The following is a 16,902-nucleotide window of genomic DNA, read 5'->3' on the forward strand; positions in this document are numbered from 1 at the left end:
TTTAGTCCCCAACATTTCTGAATTTAGAGACTGAGATTGATTGCTCCAATAAGGAGAAAAAGTGTCAGACTTCAATCCTGCCCCGCAGTGCCTCTGGGCCTGTGGGTTGTTCAACAGGCAAGTTTGGAAAGGACTATAACTACCAGTCAGGGGAGAGATCATTATAGGGTCTATTGTTTTGGGAAACATGGATCTGCACAGGTAGGGGAGAGAGGTGAACCACCTGAGTTGAGAAATATAGTATTTACAAAGGAAGCCAAGCTAGAAAGGTCCTAGACTTACTGGACAAAACCAATAAAGTGGCCAATTTCAGTATAACTACAGATTCAAGAAAAGGCTAGGAAGGTAGGCCAAGTGTGCAAAGGGCTTTAAACACAAACAAGGGGTTTAGACTTTGATCCTGAATGTTTAAGATAGTTTTTGTGGTAATGTGACAAGATCAAAACACCTTTCTACGAGATTTTTGTGGCCAAAAGGTACAAAATAGACTTTAAGTAGAGGAACTAGAGAATAGAGAATTAGAGTTTAGGTATAAGGGGCTGTGTTCACAGTAAGAGTCATGTAAAATAATGGTGCTGGATCTTGTAATACGAGCTTCAGAGAACAGAATTTTGTGTGTGTTTGGGCCAGATAACCACATAGAAGTTCATTTTAAAAATGAGCCAATGCTAGAACCTGCAACTTAGTGAAAACACCTAATATCAGAGAAAGGACATTTCAGTCAAGCACTTTATTGCCACACAATGTTCTGATTAGACCACCCGCAATTCAATTAATGAGCACTCATGGAGTATCATCCATAAAATATCAATCAATTCTGATTGTGGCACAATCACTGAAACACATCTGGTAGATGGAAGGTACTTTAGCAAAGTCCAAGGACATCAATAAATTTGGGGATGCTGCAAATTTTCATTCCCTTACTAGCCAGGAAATGACTTTGAGCATTTGAAGTATCCCTCTCTCATCCCTATTTCAGTAATCTGTCAGCCTAAATAAAAAGTATAATTAATACAGTTTTAACTGTCTGCTCTGGTATCTGGTTCTGAGAATAGGATTTATAATCAAATAGATTTGAATATAAATCTCAGATTTGATATTTGCCAGTTTGAGCAAGGTGTTAAAACTCAGCATGTCCAGTTCCTGCATTTGTAAAATGAGGAATAATGCCACATGCTTCACAGAAATATTAGGAATATTAAGTGAGATAACCCATGCAAAGTGCCATCCAAAGTACCATGCCTAGCAAGGATTCAAGGAGGGCATGGAATGAGTGCCCTGCCTCCTCTCTTAGTTCTGACTTAGAACCAGGGAAATTGATAGCCGAGATGAGTTAATCTTTGATATTTCCCTTTGAGATTTTAAGAGTGACAATCCTACTTTGGATGATGAAGCTATCACAGAAGCATCTTTGTAAAGGTGTGTGCTCAACCAGAAAATTCCGATACATTTTATAAAGTTCTGATACAGGCACTAGAATTATATCAGGGTCCAAAGCAGCTTAGACTCATAGTTTAAAATGAATTAAGATTTCAGACAAATGGCCCATCATGAAAAGCTCAGTACTCATGACTTTCAGGTTTTACTTTAAATATTCCAAAACTAAGAATACTTTTAAAGATAAAAAGAAGTACAAAGAGAGTTAAAAGGCAGATCCTGACTAGAATCTGCCATCAACCAGGCACTCTTAACAATGCAATATAGCTCTGATGTAGAAAAGGTTGCATACGTGGTCTTTGTACATATGGCTGCTACTATTAAAAATGTGAAAAAGAGAAAGAAATCTCAATTTGTACTTACTAAAGAATTTAAAACAGATTGGACTAAAATAGTCTATATATACATATATATATATACATATACACACACATATAAAGATTATTTATATATATCCATATATATGGATATCTAAGTCATTTCAAAATTAAAATGTGCTTACAAATAAAATTTAAAAAAAAGTATATTCTATTATACCAGTTCCAGGAAAAAAATAGTAAAGAATACAAAAGAAAACTAAGAAATTCCTATAAAAGTCTGTTACGAGAATAGCAACTATGAGCACAAAGCTCTACTCTAAAAAGAACTAAGAACTAACTATGGAACATAGTTAACCATGAACATCTATTACTTGTCCATGAGAATGATCTTTGGGAGAAATGCTGACCTAACAAAAAAGCTCCTTTCCTAAAAGAGGGGCCTTGAACACTTGGTTCTACATTTGGGCAAGGCAACCATGGAGAATGCTGGAGAGAGAATATATACATTGCAGAAAGCACTATTACTGCTCATGAATCAGAACTGAGAAATATGCAGACAACACGGATACACCTTTTAAAAGGACAGATACCCATGTGCTCATAGTATATTACTCATTTTAATTTTGAAAGTATAAAGAAATCTCAACTATTATAAAGTGCTTTGCAGCTGCAATTATTTTTGATATTATATAATATATTTCTAAAACAGAATCAACATATATGATGAGTTTATTCTAAATGTGGGCAGGCACAAAATATAACTCTCCTATATAAATCAAAGGGCTTGCTGATCTTAATTAGAATCTGATTAGAGAAACATGGTATTTTAGGATAATTTTAACAATTAAATATATATTTGTATATCAAGGTATAAATAAATTATTTAAAGGAGTCACATAGAATAAAAATCCTTAGGCCACTATGACCACTTTAAATCAAATGAATGCTACATAACAAGCACTCAACTCGACCATTAAATTAAAAAAAATTAAAGTCACTTTTACTTCCTTTTTCATCTACCAAATTGATAAAGAATCATACTACTTAGATTTTCCAGCATGTGGCGAAAATGGCACTCTTATGCTGGTGGTATATAAATTGCCACATGCTTTCATGTGCAACATGTATTTAAAAGCCTTAAAGATATTCTTCAACTTAGTAACACTACCTGAAGGATTTTTCAAAGGTGTTTAATGTAGCATTGCTTATAATGGCAAAAAATTCATAACAACCTAATATCCAAAGCAGATTTGATCAATCAGGAAATATCATGGGGGTGCTAACTATATTGTACATATACATAAAATCACATAGTATTTGATATGGAAAATGTGCATAACTTATTAAGCGGGAGGGGGAAGCAGACTGCAAAATAGATTCTGCCCACTCCCCCCTGCTTATCTGTATATTCGAATATTACTAAAATTATAATTATTTAAGTTAAAAAAATTTTTAAATACCCACAGGCTCTCCCTCTCCCCCTTCTCCTCTCTTGTTAGCTTACTTATTACACAAATCACACTAACCTATTAATTCAGCTTGGATTACACATTTATGCATGACTTGGCAAATTCTACATAATTCCTGATATTTATTTCTACTTCCACTGATTTATTTTAAAATCTGGATGACATGAAATCAATTATTATAAAACATTTCAGAGATTAATAGGCCACACAGAATTGGAAAAAAAGTTTCAATGTGAAAAGGAATTATTTGTTTTGAAAAGGAAATAATCTCCTGGAATTAAGAAAAAAAGACAATAATTATTTGTTATATAAAACAGGACCCAAACCTTTGGAATTTAATCTATAGTAAGTCTCTAGAAAGTGCTAGGAATTGTTTTCAACAGCTTTTCATAAGCTCCTCGGGGTATTGTCCCAGTTTTATTTCTCTACAACTAGCCCGGTGCCTGCCAGGACATATGCACTCAATAACTGTTCAAATATGATCCAATTACTTAACACTCACTATTACCCATTTTTCAAGTTAAGAAATTGTTTAAAATGGGTAAAAGGGCCCACAATTCCTACAGATTCTCATTCATCTCTGCCTGATTCTGAGGCTCATTATTTCCCTGGCCACAGCAGGGCAGCCCAAGACTCCACACCTCTTTCAGTACAGAGAATGGTATTGTCTGCTTGTACTTCAGATAACTTCTAGCATAGGCTTGTACAATGTGAAGGTGCAAAAATAAAGGCTTATAAACAGCCTTATTGCCTGCAGTACTCTATCAATGTGGATTACCTTACGAATAAAATGTACTTTTAAGAGCAATAGTGTTGTTTTTAAAGATACAAAAGTATAGATTAATAAGGAATCTAAAAATAAATTTTAATAAAATAATTTGCCGAAATTGTCAGGTTTAGTAAAGGAACAAAGTTTATGCAGATGAGTATACACAGGGAATATAATCAAATACAATAAAGTTTTAAGTAGTCAAATCCCAAAATGATTTGGCTATTATGGCTCACAATCACTTTCAGAATGGTGTGTAGGTTGGGGTCTCATAGTTCAATACTTGACCAATGGTTCTCAGAGTGAAGCAACTCTGCCCCTCAGAGGACATCTGAAAATGTCTGGAGACACTTTTGGTTGTCATAACTGGGCAGGCGCTATTGACATACCCCCGAACAAAGAATTATGCAGCTCTAAATGTCAATAGTAACAAAGTTGAGAAATCCTGTACTAGACAATTAAAATAAGGTGTAATTATCCATGGTCCTTATGTTTAAAATTAGCGTCAAGAGTAAGAACAGGAACAAATTAGATGTCCCAGGTTTGTAAATCAAGTTCTGGACACTTTTCAAATCTCCCAAGCATGCCAATATCATCTTTAGCTGATTCAAGAGAAGTACACGACTTGGCAAGCTGCAACAGACACAGGGAGGGTTTAAAGTTGATGTGCATTTAATCCTCAGTGAACGTGCACACGTCTCAACTAGCGGTGTGTAAGTGTGCTGGAAAAAACTGCCAGCTTTTCTGGATCTATAGTGGTCTCAGATCTTCTGACAACTTCTACCAAGTTAAAAAAAAGATATTATGTATTTAGGTAGTTTTTAATCGCTTCATATCTCTAATTTTTAGTATCTAAAATTTAATAACAAGGATTGCAGGAAAAAAAGTGCACTGAAAGCAAAGGAGATGGAGACTGTATGCAGGTTCCGATCACTGCTTCTCCGGACTCCTGCCCTCTCCATTCCCTTACTTGGTAGACTATTCAATGATGGAGTTAAGGGAGCCACAGAGCACACTGTAAATGAAAGAGGAATGTTTTGATAGAATTAACTTCTTAGTAATAACAACAAGAAAAAATATTGATATTGATAAAATTTCTGGCTATCCTTATTATGAAGAGCAATCCAAGTGCATTAATTTTGCTTCTTTATTGCTCTGAGGAACTATACTTTTGTCAATGCTTGTCACGTTGTATTCTTAGGACTTTTTGTTGTTGCTATTCCAAGCAAGGCTATATTTTGTTAGCATCTATATATTTTTTTACTTCCTTATGTAGCACCCATAAATGTTTATTTCATAATTGGTTGAAAACCAATAAAAAAATACATCGTACCAAAAAAGTATTACGAATAATAGAGAGGCATAGTGAAACACAATTGTGACGTTATATCAACATCAAAATACTATTCTCCTGTGACAAGGAGTTTTGGTGAGTCAGAGACCTGCCAATTAAGTTGTCACATCTAGACGGTCTAGGAGAGGACACTGTAACATAGAAAGGGAGCCACTGCTAGGATAACTTCCTCATTTGCCTGCTGAAACTCCAATGCATGCAAGAATCCATTGAATAGAAATGCTCAGTTTGACACACCAAGGGAATCCAGAAATCATCATCAGAGTGAGAAAATCATTGCATGCCACTTCTTGGCTCCCTAAAGACTTTGTTGAGCCTTAATTCCTGAAGAATTTCACAAGTTGACAATAAAAATAAACTTTTCTTATTTCTTACTATGTACTTGGAATTCTGGGTAGGAATTAACTATAGGATTTCTCCATTTTTCCCAGTCTTAAACCACAATGTGCCTTCCTTTAGGGTAGGTAGACATGGAAATACATAAAAGAGCAATTAAAACAAAAATTTCCAAACATATACACAAAGAATCTATCATTAACACAGTGAGATATAATGCCTTCCAGAAAAATGTTTAATTAATAGTTAATTCAAGAAAGAAAACGAAGTATACCACATTATTTGCTAGGCAACGACAGATACATGAGGAACACTATAAAATACAACAGCATTCAACAAATGACCTACTTTAAAAAGTTCGCAAAAACCGCTTGCATAAAAGGTCAAAGAGAAGTACTATTTCAGCATTACAGATTTCTTCTGGGTTAAAGAATGACAGTAAAATTAGCTGCATATGTGACATTGCTATCGTTATTCTAGAAGAGTCCTTGGTGCACACAGCCTCGTTAAAGATGATAATTGAAAATTGAAAAAACACCCAGTTTTCCTATATTATAAACAATACATTTTCCCAGAGAAAAACAACACACATATAATGCGTAGTTTTTCTGATAGACCCCAGAAGCCCACAGAACTCACAATGTGGCTGAAAGTTTCAGTGCTTTGTTTTCCTTACCTATAAAATCAGAAATTGGCTTATCTCTAAGGTATTGTCCAGCTTTGACATCTGATTCTCTAACTCTAATTTTAACAGGGCTTTACAAACTTACATTGCTTCTGTTGAAAATATTAATTAACAACAAAAGACACATTTTCTTTTTATTTTCACAGTATCCTCAGTTTAAAGTTTCAATAAGATACCTGTGGGAGTTGCAGGCATAAGCAGAGTATATTACATAACTACAGAATGAATTATGTTTAATGTTCATGTTAATTTGGATTTCTAAGACAGGGAAAAGATATTAGCAAATTCATTAATTAAAATCCTACTAATTATTTTTCACATTAAACTATAATTTATTAAAATGAAGCAACTCCAGATGAGAACTGTTATTCTGGGTACTAATTAGCTAGAAAGTGTACTCTTGCTTGGAATTTAATTTTGCTTTATTAACAATTCATGCTTAAGGTATTTGCTCTTGGCAGTTGTGTGCCAAAAGGTCTGCCCAGACGCCGATACTTGATGAATAGTTAGGAAATGGAAAAATGTGTGGGTTTAATAATTTTGAAAACTATTTGCAAGGCCTTTTAAAAAAACATTTTTATTATACCATATATACAAAAGGAAAATACTTAATTTTTTCTAAAAATAATGTTTCCTATTTTTATCCTAAAGATGTCCTCGGTGATATACTGCTGAAGAATTTCTATGCCAGTAACCCTGCTAGTCAAGACTGTTACATAACCAATAAGATTTCTTCTTTGGCAATTTAAAATACAAATCTCTCTAGAGGTATACATTTCCTTGAATCCAATCAGGTGATTTCATGTCACATTTCTGAAGCTGCTAAGTCACAGATACTCCCTCCATAAGGCCAAATCAATCTTTACTTCCCTTGAATAATAAGCACTTTAAAAATTACAATCGTGCCTCTTTATAGCACTTTGAGGAGTTTAGATCTGCTCCATGGAATTCCTTTCTTCTCAGCAGAAGAGCACGTCTAATTACCGGCACTTAAGACTATCTAAATCTTCCTTCATTTAAAATTCTCCTGGATAGAAAGTTATGAAAGTGGTTCAGCACACAGTACCAATGATTACCTCAAATTTGCTATACTTAAACCACTCTTTAGCAAAAAGCTACACAAATAATATTCTACAAATGCTAAAATGTACAATTAAGAGAAATCTCTTATTTAAGAATACAACTAAGTACTTTAAAACTAAATTTAAATTAATCAAGATGCAATTAGAATTTAATTGACCAAGTGATCTTCCATTTTAGCCCACTCACCTCTCCCGGGGAACAGCAAACCAGTACTCTGGCTGCTTTCGTCGTTTGCCATACTGCTGGACCATGGCTGCAGTGTGCGTGGCAAAGGATTTTCTCATTGGTTTTCCCACTTTAATGCATAAAAACATGGGTGGAGTCTTGCTTTTCTCTTCTTTTGAAGGAAGTATATCTGAATTACACATGAAAAAATATCTTCCTCAATATTGACAATATTGGGGACAGTAAAACCTTTCAACTTACAAAGAATAGTGTCCAATGCCCTCTTAGTGATGGAAAATCAAAACATGGCAGAAACATTACGTGTCGTCATCACACTGGGACCTTCTTGAGCACAAAAGGAAACAGTTTTGGATGTTTCGAGTTGATCTAAATCACATGAGATGCTATGTATAGGGAATAAGCATAAAAACCAACTAAATAGCAAATAGTGGAGAATTATGACAATCCACAAGAATACAAATACATATTAATGAATGAATGATACTGAGGACCAAATCACATCATAATGCAATTCAGTTTAGAACTGAAATATCTTCAAAAATATTTAAACTCCTTTAGATTTAGAAATTCAAGGTAAAAAGGTTACTTTAAAGTTATTTTTAAAGCAAACAACTTTTGAAATAGAAATCTATGTCATACTTCAAGTTCCAAGATAGCATCTATTGCTATTTTTTTCCCAATTATAAATCCATCAGTAAAGATATACTCTATTGAGAAAACATTGTTCTCAGATGATTGTACTCCTTGTGCTATCTAGCACATGTGCATGTTTTAGAAAGGCAGCTATACAATAGAATATAAAGACCTTACATGGCTTACCTTCAATGGGTACCTGAATTCTCTTTAACAGCCATAACTGGATTTCAGATTTATTATCCATTTGTGCGCCTTGACAGCTGTTGTCCAGAGTAGATTCCAAAGAGGAGTTTAAAGAGTCTTTACGCATATTTTCTTCTGTAGAATGGCCCAGTTGCAGTGAATGGGGCGCTCTCTCTTTCACCCAGGTTTTATCTAGCTCTTTATTGCCCTCAGCTGGGGACTCACCAGCCTGGGGAAGAGAACTACTAAGGGTGATGTCTATTCCCTCTGGCTCGATACTTTTGCCATCATTTAATTCTGCCTTCTGCGAGTTATCAGATAACTGTGAACCTTCTTTGTTTTTATTAAGGTAATATTCGATGAGTTTGACTTTATCTATATCTTCATGTATGTTCAGTGTGTTTTCCACCTGGCTTTCCGGGGAACCAGACTGCTTGTCCACCTCTGGCATTTTATCTTGCTTCTCACAGGTTTCTAAATCTAGGGTCCCCTTCAGTTCAGCATCACTTTCTGTTCCTGAAAAGTTCAGGGCTGACTGCATCTTCATTTCTGCAGCAGAGCTGATTATTTGTGACTTAGCCTTCCTGAGCTTCTCTGGATCAAGAGAAAGGCACTCCTTTGAGGTGTCTCTTTTGTCCATTCTGCTATCAGTTTGAGAAGAAAGTTCTTCCAGGTCAATGAAGTCATCATCTTCCCCTAAAAGAGAATTTTCTTTGGCTATAGATGTAGTATGAGTGTCAGAAGGTTCCTTGCTGACTTTAATCACTGTGGCAGATCCACGGGCTGCCTCCACAGATGATTCTGAGTTCTTTAACTTCGTTGACATGGAGCTGTCTGAGGGCTCTGTATGTGTGTGTTCTGCTGATGTCTCCAAAGGTCTTGTTGACTGGGGATCTGAAGTGATGGTTTTCTCTCCAATCTGCTGCCGTTTTTCCTTGTTGAGGGATTTGAACTTACTAAATGGGTTGATATCCTTTTCTGAAGCCAGGTCTTCCCATTCTCCAGGCCTGTACAGAGGACAAAGATCCTGAGGTAGGTCACTGTCGAGGAAAAAATGGTGGGTGCACATGGAATGTTAAAAACAAAACCAAAAACAAAACGGAGGAAAAGCAAAAACCAAAACAAAATCCAACTAAAAACCAAAATGTAAATATAGCACAACTTAAATTAATACTGAAATGATTTCACAATAAGAAAATGAAATCAAGAAATTGACTTCAAAATGAAACATAAATCAACTCTAAGAAGTGACAAAACAAAGAACCGTGAGTTACATATACTACTAAAAGCCATGAATGGTTTTTGAAGTCATTTATGAACATGGAGATGTCGCCCACCAGATTTGTAATGATGAAATAATATTTCTGATTTTCATGAAGAAAAGGACAAAGCAGAGGAAATGTTTTAATACTCTGACTAAAATTCTTTAAATATTCGAACTTTTTCCTTTTTATAAAATTGTACGTAAATCAACAACATTAATTTTGAATGGTTCATTGACTCAGTAGCTACTCGTTTAACTGCTCTGTAAAGTGACTGACCCTGAACTCTAATTTTGAGTTTCATGGCTTAAGATCTAATGCTTCCAATAACAGACATCCTTTCATTCCCAAGGGAGATGCAAGAGGAAGCTTCCACTATGATTGTGGCTATATAGCACACACTGATTTTTTAGAAAAGCAAATCAAATAAGCTCTTACATATAATACTTAGTTTAAATTTCTTAACTAAGTTTAAATTTCTTAACTTTTCATTTTATAACAATATTTCATTTTATGGCAATGAGCAATTGGTTTATCGGCTGAAACATACTGTCCTGTGCTGCAGTCAATTATTTTTCCTTAATAATGAATACTTACTAACCAGATTTGAGTTATACAAAAATACTGATTAAACATGTTTTCAAAAGTTTAAAATAATTGGTCAAAAAGCCTACATTTTAAATTATGACTGGAAATATCTAGAGTAATCCGTATTTTCACTTACCTTAGTGTCTATACTCAATTAAAACACAGAGGTATAAAAACTCTTTCTAAAAATGACATTTTCAGATTTCAGAAATACTTTTATTTTTAAAAAAGGCAAGTCATATGCAGGTAATACTTTATTATTCTGGTTTTGAAATAATTATGACAATAAAGCAACAAAGTACCAGGAAGTTCTCAAATTACAAGACTATCTCCCTAGTTATCTTACAGATCACTTGCATGGAACATCTATGCTTTTTCCAATAGAAAATAAAAGCCTACATAATTGTTAGGCTCTGATAAATGCTCTAAAAGGGCTCTTTAATTCATAATTCATTTCAATTCAATAAGCATTCATTGAGCCCCTAAATGTCATATGCTAAAAAACAACTGTGACAGTGTCTGTTCTGTAGGAACCTGCATACACAAAAAAGTGATGTCCAACACTAGCGTGCATGAGATGTTAAAGATGCTTCAATCCTAGACAAGTGAATGTAATAATAAATAAATTAGTATAATTTCCCTTTCAGGACCCAAAATTTAATTTGGCATATTAAAGGTTATAGAAGTCCTGCAATGAAGAAACCCAGCTCTTCACGTACTTGGTTAATAAGCAAAACTTTCTTCCGTGAATATCCAACCCCTTTCTCATCTCTCCCTTATCTACCTAGCTTGACCCCCACAACACTCTAATCAGCTTCTTGTAATACTTTCTTCTCCACCCCTCCTTTCTTGTTCTTCTACCTAATCCATGCTGAGATTAATTTAGTCAACTGCTTTTTCTGCACTACAGCCGCCAAGCACTGCCGGGGCAAAGTACACAGTGGTGTCAACGGGTCTGCTGCTGCTTAATGTTTTCTAGACTCAGCCAGGCGCCTAATGATGATCAATAATCCTTTCAGTTGTTCCCTTCCCATTTCTGTGGCAGCTGAAGTAACAAAATGTCCTACACAGAAAGTACAAAGCAGAAGGATAGAGAGACTTTACACACACACACACACACACACACACACACACACACACACACACACACAAACTATTTGCACACTGCAGCTAGATAATTTGTACTTCTTGTTTTACCATACGGCTTTTAGTAATAATAAAATTTTAAGCTGTTTTAAACTTTTAAACAATTGAAGCATTCTGAAGTCAATACTAAGTTCATTTCACATTGATTCCACTCACATAATCTATTTTGCTCATTGATGCACATATTGCTCATTAGACTGGAAGTCTTTATATACCTGCATCCACAGCAGGAATCGGTGCATGACTCCGAAATAATTTTAACACATTAAGAGCCAATTCTTAACTCTTCTCTTTCCTTAGTCATGGCATGAGCCCTGTATCCTGGATCATTAAACACAATCTCACTATGAGAGAAATCTTTCTGTAAAGATATACCTTCCCTTTCTATTACTAAAAAGGATACTTAACAACCGAAGCTGAAGATGTGTAATAGATTTACTCCATTAGAAGTTATCACTGGGCAAGAAATGCCCTTATCTGCTTGGCTGTCCACTTCCAAACGCAACTATGTCTTTACCTATTCTTTTCTTCTTTCCTCTGGTCACAGAGAACACGATGTTCATTCCTTCTTTCCAAAACCAACTTCTCATTTCCTCTTCTCTGCCTGCATCTATTACCCAAGGCAGTTGAATACTCCCTCACATGGTTCTCATGGAATGCTGTGTGGATTTTTATGCATACAATGACATTTAACGACAACTTCTGAACACCTGCCTGTTGTACCCAGTAGACTGCAGGCTCCACAAGGGCAGGGGCCAAGACCCGCTCATCTTCATATCCTGCTTTACACAAGAAGCATGAACTAAGATGCATTTGAAGCCACAATATGCATGAATAACTAGATTCCCACAAAACAGTGAACAGAGTTCGGATATGAATTAAAGGTTCAAATAATAACAGCCTACACTTATTAGGCATCAGACTGCTTTCTAAGAGTTTTGGTATATCAATACACTTAGTTCTTACAACAGCCCTATATAAGCTAAAGAATACTATTAATTCCATTTTACAATGAGAAAACTGAAGCTTGAGATTGAGTAACTCATGCAGGCCATGAAGCTTTAAGTGGCAGAGCCAAGGTAACCCAGGCAGTGTGGCTCCTGACCTAATGACCACACAGGACTGCCTCCAAACCCTGTCACTTGAATACTTCTGACAGAATTTAGAAACTACCTCAGTGCTCATGCTCTGGTAGTAGCTTCAGTGGCTTGGAGCTGGGCGAAGACCGAGTGGATCAGATGCAAAGGACTTTAAGAGTCCAGGGGAACATGCTGATATAAACCCCTAAGGACTTTGTGTCTGGGTTAATTCCCTAGGTATCTTCCCTTCGTTTCATGAGTCCCAAGAATCAGTTTCCATTTGCATAGTTAAGACCTACCACTTTGCCCCTACCTTCCTATCACTAAGGGTTTCTCAAGATTTTTACTGCTAGCATATACACAGAAACAGACACACTGACAAAGCGACAGTAAGAATCAGATTATCCCTATAAATGAATCAATTCCCTGAGCTTTATTAACCCTCTTTCTTTTCCTGGGGAGCTTCCTTCTCTTTTATACAAAAAATAAAAATAAAAATAAAATCCCCCAAATCAAACTGCACAACTCGAAGAACACCTCAGTTTTACAAGGCAAAAAATAATCAGGACTAAAGCAATATTCATCTACATTTCAGAGACAAAACGAACCAGCATTACTCCCTCTTCCCACCACGTAAGGCAGCCTGGCCTACTACATGGGCCATAGCCGCCGCTGCATCCACTCGAATCTCTCTGCAGGATATGAGTTGGGCGGACTGTCAACCTGAGAATCTGGATAAAGACCATAACTCTGCTTAACAATTATACTGAGAGGAGAACGTTATTACTGGTAATCAGACTAAAGTTCTTTCAGAGAAACTTCATTTCTTCTTTCATAAATTCATTAAGAATATCCATTTCATTTCAGAAAAATAAGCCAAACAAATAGCATTTCTATGTGCTGGCTTGTTTGCTTTTCTCTTTTCATTTTTATATGTCCAACTCTTTCCTATCATTGGCTTTGTCTTTCCATTTCCTCTCATTTTTCTATTCTTTTCAATTTAGTGCACAAATCTCCCACCTTCAAATTCACTTCTACATGATCTCTCGCTCCTGCCAATGCCCTCATTTTTTAATTGCATTTAATTCTTCCAAGACGTTTTCTTTTCTGATAAACAAGAAATGTCTCTTACGATGGCAAGGCATCTTTGATCTTCATGTGGGAAATGTCATTGTAGAGGGCAATGGAAACCACCTCTTCCATGGGGCAAATGAGGCCGTACTCTTCACACCCATTTTCAATGACCAGGGGGTCAGACTTGTGAGGGTCAAACATGATGTTGTTAGGCGTGACAATCATGACGCCTCCGACCACACCCTGCAGGAAAAAATGGGCAGGACAGAATCAACTACAGGCAGAAATGCAACCACCACAGCTTTCATGAACTCACGTTGCTTTTCCATTGACTTTGGAGAACCATAGTATCCTACATGATAACCACATCCCCTTTAAGAGGGCTGGAAAAACAGGCTGAAGAAATACAATGTTAGATACTGTGTCACGAGGCGGAGAGAACAGCCTGGCCTCACTGTGGCAATCAACTGAGCCTGCTTCTGGCACAGTGGCTGCTACAACACAATTGTGGTGAGATAGTGGGTTACACATGTATGTCTCTTATTCTCCAATTCTCTGCCTGTACAATGAAAAGGGCTGTCCCAGGTGCTTTCTCGATCAAGAACTGGGTTCTTTACGATTCACTCAGCACATATTCACCACGTGTCCAAACAGGTATAGTACTGTGCTGAAGGGGCAGCTGTCTTGGAGACACGTTGCCAAAGAACAGTTCTAATATTTCTAACATGTTTAGAAAGCAATCCAGCAAAATTTGAACAAATAACATGAAGTTTTTGCAGCCAGAAATGAACATGCTGACTCATATAAATTAAAAGCAAAAAACCAGCACTTTGATGGGAACTTAAAAGTCTGAGGTTTGGTCAGTTTATATTATATATTTTGATATATAATATAAAGTATATTATCTACCAGAAATAGCAGGATACAGATGGCTCCCATTAGGTAAATAATTTGTTCTGTACTCTTAATGACTTAAGTGATTGATCATCAAGTTTTGCATCTCAGGCATTACTTACTCTTGGTTGCAAAAGTTATAAGTCCATATATAAATAATGTGGTTTCCTATCATTTAGAACCTGGCATGAAGTCTCTACTATGAACACAGGAATTCAATTTATATCAACATAACTCTTTCTTCAGAGGCTCACTAAAAGTTGAATTTGTTCTTTGTAAAAAACACCAACAACCAAAAAACTAAACACATTACAAAAGACATTGTTAATACCAGAGTCTCCAGCAGCAAATGGGTTGAGAACTTACCATTTTCCAGGTTAGGTGCTAAGCTCTTTACATGAATTCTCTCTTTCAATTACCATACCCTACTAGTTAAATTTTATTCTTGTTCCAATTTTACAGATAAGAAAAATGTAAGCTTAGGAAATTTAAATACTTTGCCATGGTCTCAAAGCTAGTGGGTTGCAGAATTGGAATTTAAATTCAGCAAGTCTGACTCCAGCATTTGCTGTTAAACATAAACTAAACTGTCTCCCTAACAATTTATAGGCCAAAAACTAAAAGATAAAATGATAAATCCAGGGTCACAAAGAATCCCTCAATGAGCAAAGTGTCAGGTATCTAACAAGGGAAAACAAAATGGACACTTGTGAGATCTCAAGCTGAAACTTCGGGTGAGATATTTTAATGTAGTCTGCCTTTGGTAATTTGGAACCTAGTTTAGTTTTCTATAGATTCCAAGAAAAGGAAACACATTACATTGTCATATACCTTTCCATCGGTGAAATAGCGACAATTCATTTTTAAAAATTTTACGACGCCTGGCTCATCTTCTTCAGAAGTGGATGATAAGACTCTTTCAATGGGTTTTATGGCCTTTCTTGCTAAGTCAGCATCCTTTAGAGAGCAAAAATTTCCAAAATCAAATAGAAGCATTTTTTTCAAAACAGATTATTTAGATAAATGAAGCCACATAACTTTCCTGTAAGTAACCTGTCTCTAACTTGAACATAAAAAGGCAAATATCTTTCGTCATTTACAAATATCACATATATAAGTATCCAAATCAAACTGAAAAAATTTTTAAAGTGCATATGTATTAACTCATAAAAATGGCTCATCAAATGTCCTAACTGACTCATAGCCTAAATGAAAATAATCTAAATGAAAGAATTCATATTCATGGATCAAATTCTTTAGAAAAAGGACTAAAAGTAGTATAAATAAATTATCAGTCTCGTTGAGAGTTTAATTTCATGCTTTTAAGCAAATAAAGCACATGTTTTTGCCTTTGATATTTTAAGTGTGAACTGAACAGGTTTCTTTTGGATAAAATGCATTCTCTCAACTAATGACAAATTAACTTCATCCCTTTAGGGGGGAACTTCAGATGAACTCTTGTGAAAAGATAACATATAGAATTCTATAGCACAATATAGTCTTGACAAATATGAACTTCAGTGCATGAAAGACATACATACAGGCAGTTTATCATATTCTGCATCTGATGATGAAGGAGAGACAGTAGCACCAGGACTGGATGATGATAACTTTAAGGTACTGGAAGGAAAGTTGGCATCTGGCACAAAAAGAACCTTAGAATCAGAAAGAAAAGCTAGATGAGTGCTAAGAGTCAGGCAAACCACTAAGCAATATGAAGAGCAGTTACTCTCTGCACAGTATCATGTTAGGTGCATGACTAAGATCTAGTTGACTTTCACAGAACTCATAAGTAACTTGGGGTCTTCTAGACTAATCCATGAAACGATATTCAGCAATATGAATGTGTGCAGTGCAAAGGGTACCAAACACACTTGTAGACACTACAGAAACTCACAAAAGGGGAGAGCAACGTGGGTATTTTGCACAGGCCATGTGAAGCATGTGGTGCCAATGAAGCCTTGAACAGTACATAGCATTTGGATAGAGAGAAAAGAGTCTTCCAGAGAAGGGTACTAATGATATAAAGGAATAGAGGAGAGAGAAGCATGGTGTGCTTCTAAACATAACTGTGTCAGGGAGAAATGAAACAAACCCAGACTTGCTAATTTGAGGCAGGCCTTGAGTGTTAATGCAGTAAGGTCCTTATATGACAAACTATACAAGGTAATATCAATGATCTCAATACCTTCTCTTCCATCACTATCTGGGTTATCCAAAAACAAAAATAAAAATACTCCAAAATTGTACAAAGTAGCCTCCTTCAGCAAAATGTTCTGGTTCCAGAAATGTTATCATGATCCTGTCATTCTATTATGTTATCATGATCCTTTTAATGAGACATGCTACATTTTGGCATATATCATATATAATCTTAAAGTGATGACCTCTAATGTTTTAA

General features: G+C 35.7%; 1 protein-coding gene across 7 annotated transcripts in view; it reads right to left on the minus strand.

Annotated features, from left to right (window-relative positions):
• NCOA7 (nuclear receptor coactivator 7) overlaps positions 1 to 16,902 on the minus strand; it is a 130,778-nt gene that overhangs the window by 31,265 nt on the left and 82,611 nt on the right. For 6 of the 7 annotated variants that reach the window (XM_011358750.2, XM_023529829.1, XM_023529827.1 and 3 more), the window contains 5 exons: positions 16,043 to 16,156; positions 15,333 to 15,458; positions 13,666 to 13,850; positions 8,459 to 9,498; positions 7,640 to 7,808 (listed from right to left, as the gene is read on the minus strand). In XM_011358750.2, the coding sequence (XP_011357052.1) occupies positions 7,640 to 7,808; positions 8,459 to 9,498; positions 13,666 to 13,850; positions 15,333 to 15,458; positions 16,043 to 16,156 (1,634 nt within the window). The remainder of the gene's footprint in view (positions 1 to 7,639; positions 7,809 to 8,458; positions 9,499 to 13,665; positions 13,851 to 15,332; positions 15,459 to 16,042; positions 16,157 to 16,902) is intronic. The other variant, XM_023529828.1, reaches the window with a different exon arrangement.

The sequence above is a fragment of the Pteropus vampyrus genome, unplaced genomic scaffold, assembly GCF_000151845.1.
Source record: "Pteropus vampyrus isolate Shadow unplaced genomic scaffold, Pvam_2.0 Scaffold43, whole genome shotgun sequence".
Lineage (NCBI taxonomy): Eukaryota > Metazoa > Chordata > Mammalia > Chiroptera > Pteropodidae > Pteropus > Pteropus vampyrus.